General features: G+C 57.2%; 1 protein-coding gene across 2 annotated transcripts; it reads right to left on the reverse strand.

Moving 5' to 3' along the window:
- Window positions 1–32: 32 nt before the first annotated feature.
- On the reverse strand, window positions 33–2,413 carry LOC122193659. Of its 2 annotated transcripts, XM_042894520.1 has the most exons (7): window positions 2,198–2,413; window positions 1,871–1,929; window positions 1,643–1,695; window positions 928–999; window positions 546–725; window positions 388–459; window positions 33–134 (listed from the first exon to the last, which is right to left on the reverse strand). In XM_042894520.1, exons 1-7 carry the CDS (start codon window positions 2,396–2,398, stop codon window positions 43–45), a joined length of 729 nt encoding a protein of 242 aa, XP_042750454.1. In that variant the 5' UTR covers window positions 2,399–2,413; the 3' UTR covers window positions 33–42. The 2 variants fall into 2 exon arrangements, with proteins under 2 accessions (XP_042750454.1, XP_042750455.1); XM_042894521.1 differs by lacking the exon at window positions 388–459.
- Between the last annotated feature and the right edge of the window lie 243 nt (window positions 2,414–2,656).

A 2,656-nucleotide genomic window follows, 5' to 3' on the forward strand; every position in this document is an offset into this window, starting at 1 on the left:
GGGAGCTTGGAGCTCTTTTACAACCTGCCTGATTCCATGGTTCTATGAAGCAGCCCCAGGACGAAGCCCCATGGCACTGACCTTGCTGCCCAGCTCCGCTGCTTCTTCGCTCTTCACCGTCACTTCAGAAGCTTCTATTTGACAAAACAAACGGGAGAGGGGCGTCACTTCAGCAGCTGTGCACAGCTCTGCAGCTGCGGCAGAGCCTGAAGGACCTCTGGTGTCATCCTTAACATTTCATCACTGCTGCTGTGGGGAAAAGCAAGAGAGCCACGTGCAAGAGCTCTCAGGAAGAACAGCCTTAAGGCAGACCAGAGAAACCCCTCCAAGTTGTGCCGGTTTGAATTCACCACAGCAGAGAAAGCACCGCGTCAGTTTGCAGCTCACCTCCATCACGTAAAGCTTCCTTCTGCCCATCCGAGCCCACGGGCGCCGCCTGCAGCACCCGGGCGGCTTTGTCTACAAAAGCAGAGCAAAATCAAACCCCGAGATATCACAGCATTGCAGTTCAGCGAGCAGGAGCCCAGCTCTAACAGCAGGATTACCCGGTAAGGGCGCAGCATTGCCCGCTGCTTTGCACTGAGCCTCTCCTGCCTTCGCTGGCTCTGTGACGCCGTCGTCCCCTCCTGCGGCGCCGCTCGGCTCGGCCAGCCCTCCTTCCCCAGCTGCCATCCCGCTTTCTGGTGAGCTCTGAAGCTCTTTGGATTCACTTTCTTCCGATGGATCTGGAAGGAAGCGGCAGATAAAAAGGGTTCTTCAGTTCCGTGCGCTGCGCAGAGCAGAGCTGAGCCGTGAGCCCGGCGCTGGAGATGCCCTGCTGCAAACCCCCACTCGCTGCTGCACAGTTGGAGATGCACACAGGAGGAGCCCCCACGGCCAGCATCCCCCCCTCCAGCCCCCAGCGCCCTGCGTGGTCTCCTGTCTCACCTGCAGTGTCTGAAGTCTTCCCAGGTTTACTCTCTTTGGTCCCCAGGGGCTTCTTGCTTTTCTCCTTTTTGCCTAGGTGGAACATCCAGCCACAGGTCAGCAGGAACGTTTTACCTCTCACCTCGTGCATTGGTGAACATTCAAACCAGAAAAGGCACAGAGAAGAGCTCCATCTGCAGCAGCCACGACCAAAAAGCACCAAAACCGAGCCTGCATGGCAACCGACAGCGGCCACGAAGGAAAGACAGAAGCGCAGCAGCTTCGGTGCTCAGCTCAACTCAGCTTCTGCTGACCAAACTGCTGCAGAAGCTTCGCTTCCTCCTCCTTCCAGGACCGTGAAGTCGGTTATGGAGGATGAAGCGCTGCAGGCAGACAAGCAGTGAGAGGCGCAGAGTGCAGGCACAGATCACAGCATCACAGAACTGCAGGGGTTGGAAGGGAGCTCCAGAGATCATGGAGTCCAACCCCGCTGCCAAAGCAGGCTCCCTACAGCAGGTAATCAAATCCTGATCCGTTCCTGCATCTCCTGTTGGTGCCCGAGGGCTTTTGAGGCTTGGAGCCTCAAGGCAGGGTTCCACCCCAGGAAGGCACTGGGACGGACCCCCAGCACGGCTCTCAGTGCTGCAAAGAGGCACTCGCACAAAACCAGAGAGATGGGAACCCATTGAGGAGGCAGATTGGGGGGATGGCAGACGAGAGGTGGACGAAACCTCACCTGCAATCATTCGTGAGGTCTTGGTGGCGGCGGTGGAGGTGGTTGGGTGCTTCCTATTAAGAGCAGGAGGGGGAAAAAATAAGGGACACTGAGTTTCAAATACAGGTGATGAAGGCGAGCAGCTGAACGTGTTCCCAAAGCAGCAAATCTCAACAAGGAAAGGAATCCGTTTGGTTTGCAGCAGCTCTAAGGAGCGGGGACACGGCTGGAGGGAAGGGCAGGGCTCACCTGGTGCTTGGGGCCACTTTCTTGGTGATCCGAGGCTTCTTTCTGATGCTTGTTTTGGCCTAGAGGAGGCAGGAGGAGGAACGTCAGTGCCCCATGCACACAGCTTGCTCCTCTGACTGTTAAACTACAGCAGCTGGCAGTTCAGCTGAGAAAAACATCAAGCTGCAATTGGGATTTGCCAGAGGGGCTTCGTGCCCATCTCAGCCCGCTGTCGCTACGAAGGAACGTAAAACACAAGTGCTAAAATCACTGTTTTCCTGGTGCAGATCAGTTTGTGGATGGAAATAGCAAGGCAAGCACACGCAGCGCTCAGCAGCGCGCCGTTACCTGGCTGGGAGACGCTTTGGGCTTCTCTGCCACGCTGATCTTCACCTGCTTCCCGTTCACCAGCACCGGCACGGTCTCACCGTATTTCACAGCTGCTATCACCGCCTCCTTGTAGTTCATCTCCAAGTAGGCCTGAAACAAAGGCGCCTTCAGGCTCCAGTGCTGCAGCTCTGTGAGGAACCCGCTCACAACCGCCCCCATTCCTCCCTGTGTTCGCTGCTGAAGCCTGGATCAAGCAGCCCAGCAGCGCACAGCAATGCAGCGCACGGCCCCAGCCAAGCCGCGACCACACGCCCCGCTTCTGACTGTCTGCAAGGAACCCCAGCATCACGAGGTCGGAAATGATCTATAGATCATGCACTCCAACCCCCCTCCCATTGCTATCAGTACCACCAGCACCAAAGCACAGCACGCCTCCCCCACCTCCCTGGGCATCCATTGCAGTGCTGCCCACCTTGC

This window comes from Lagopus leucura, unplaced genomic scaffold, assembly GCF_019238085.1.
Source record: "Lagopus leucura isolate 7727_CA_CO unplaced genomic scaffold, USGS_WTPT01 33748-0_obj-0_obj, whole genome shotgun sequence".
Lineage (NCBI taxonomy): Eukaryota > Metazoa > Chordata > Aves > Galliformes > Phasianidae > Lagopus > Lagopus leucura.

Excerpts from the sequence above, each read along its gene's own strand:
- LOC122193659 (XM_042894520.1), bottom strand. The coding sequence starts at position 2,398 with ATGGGGGCGGTTGTGAGCGGGTTCCTCACAGAGCTGCAGCACTGGAGC. Across the intron at positions 1,930-2,197 it reads CCAAAGCGTCTCCCAGCCAG|GCCAAAACAAGCATCAGAAA; the intron begins GTAACGGCGCGC and ends TGCCTCCTCTAG. Across the intron at positions 1,000-1,642 it reads GACCTCACGAATGATTGCAG|GCAAAAAGGAGAAAAGCAAG; the intron begins GTGAGGTTTCGT and ends TGTTCCACCTAG.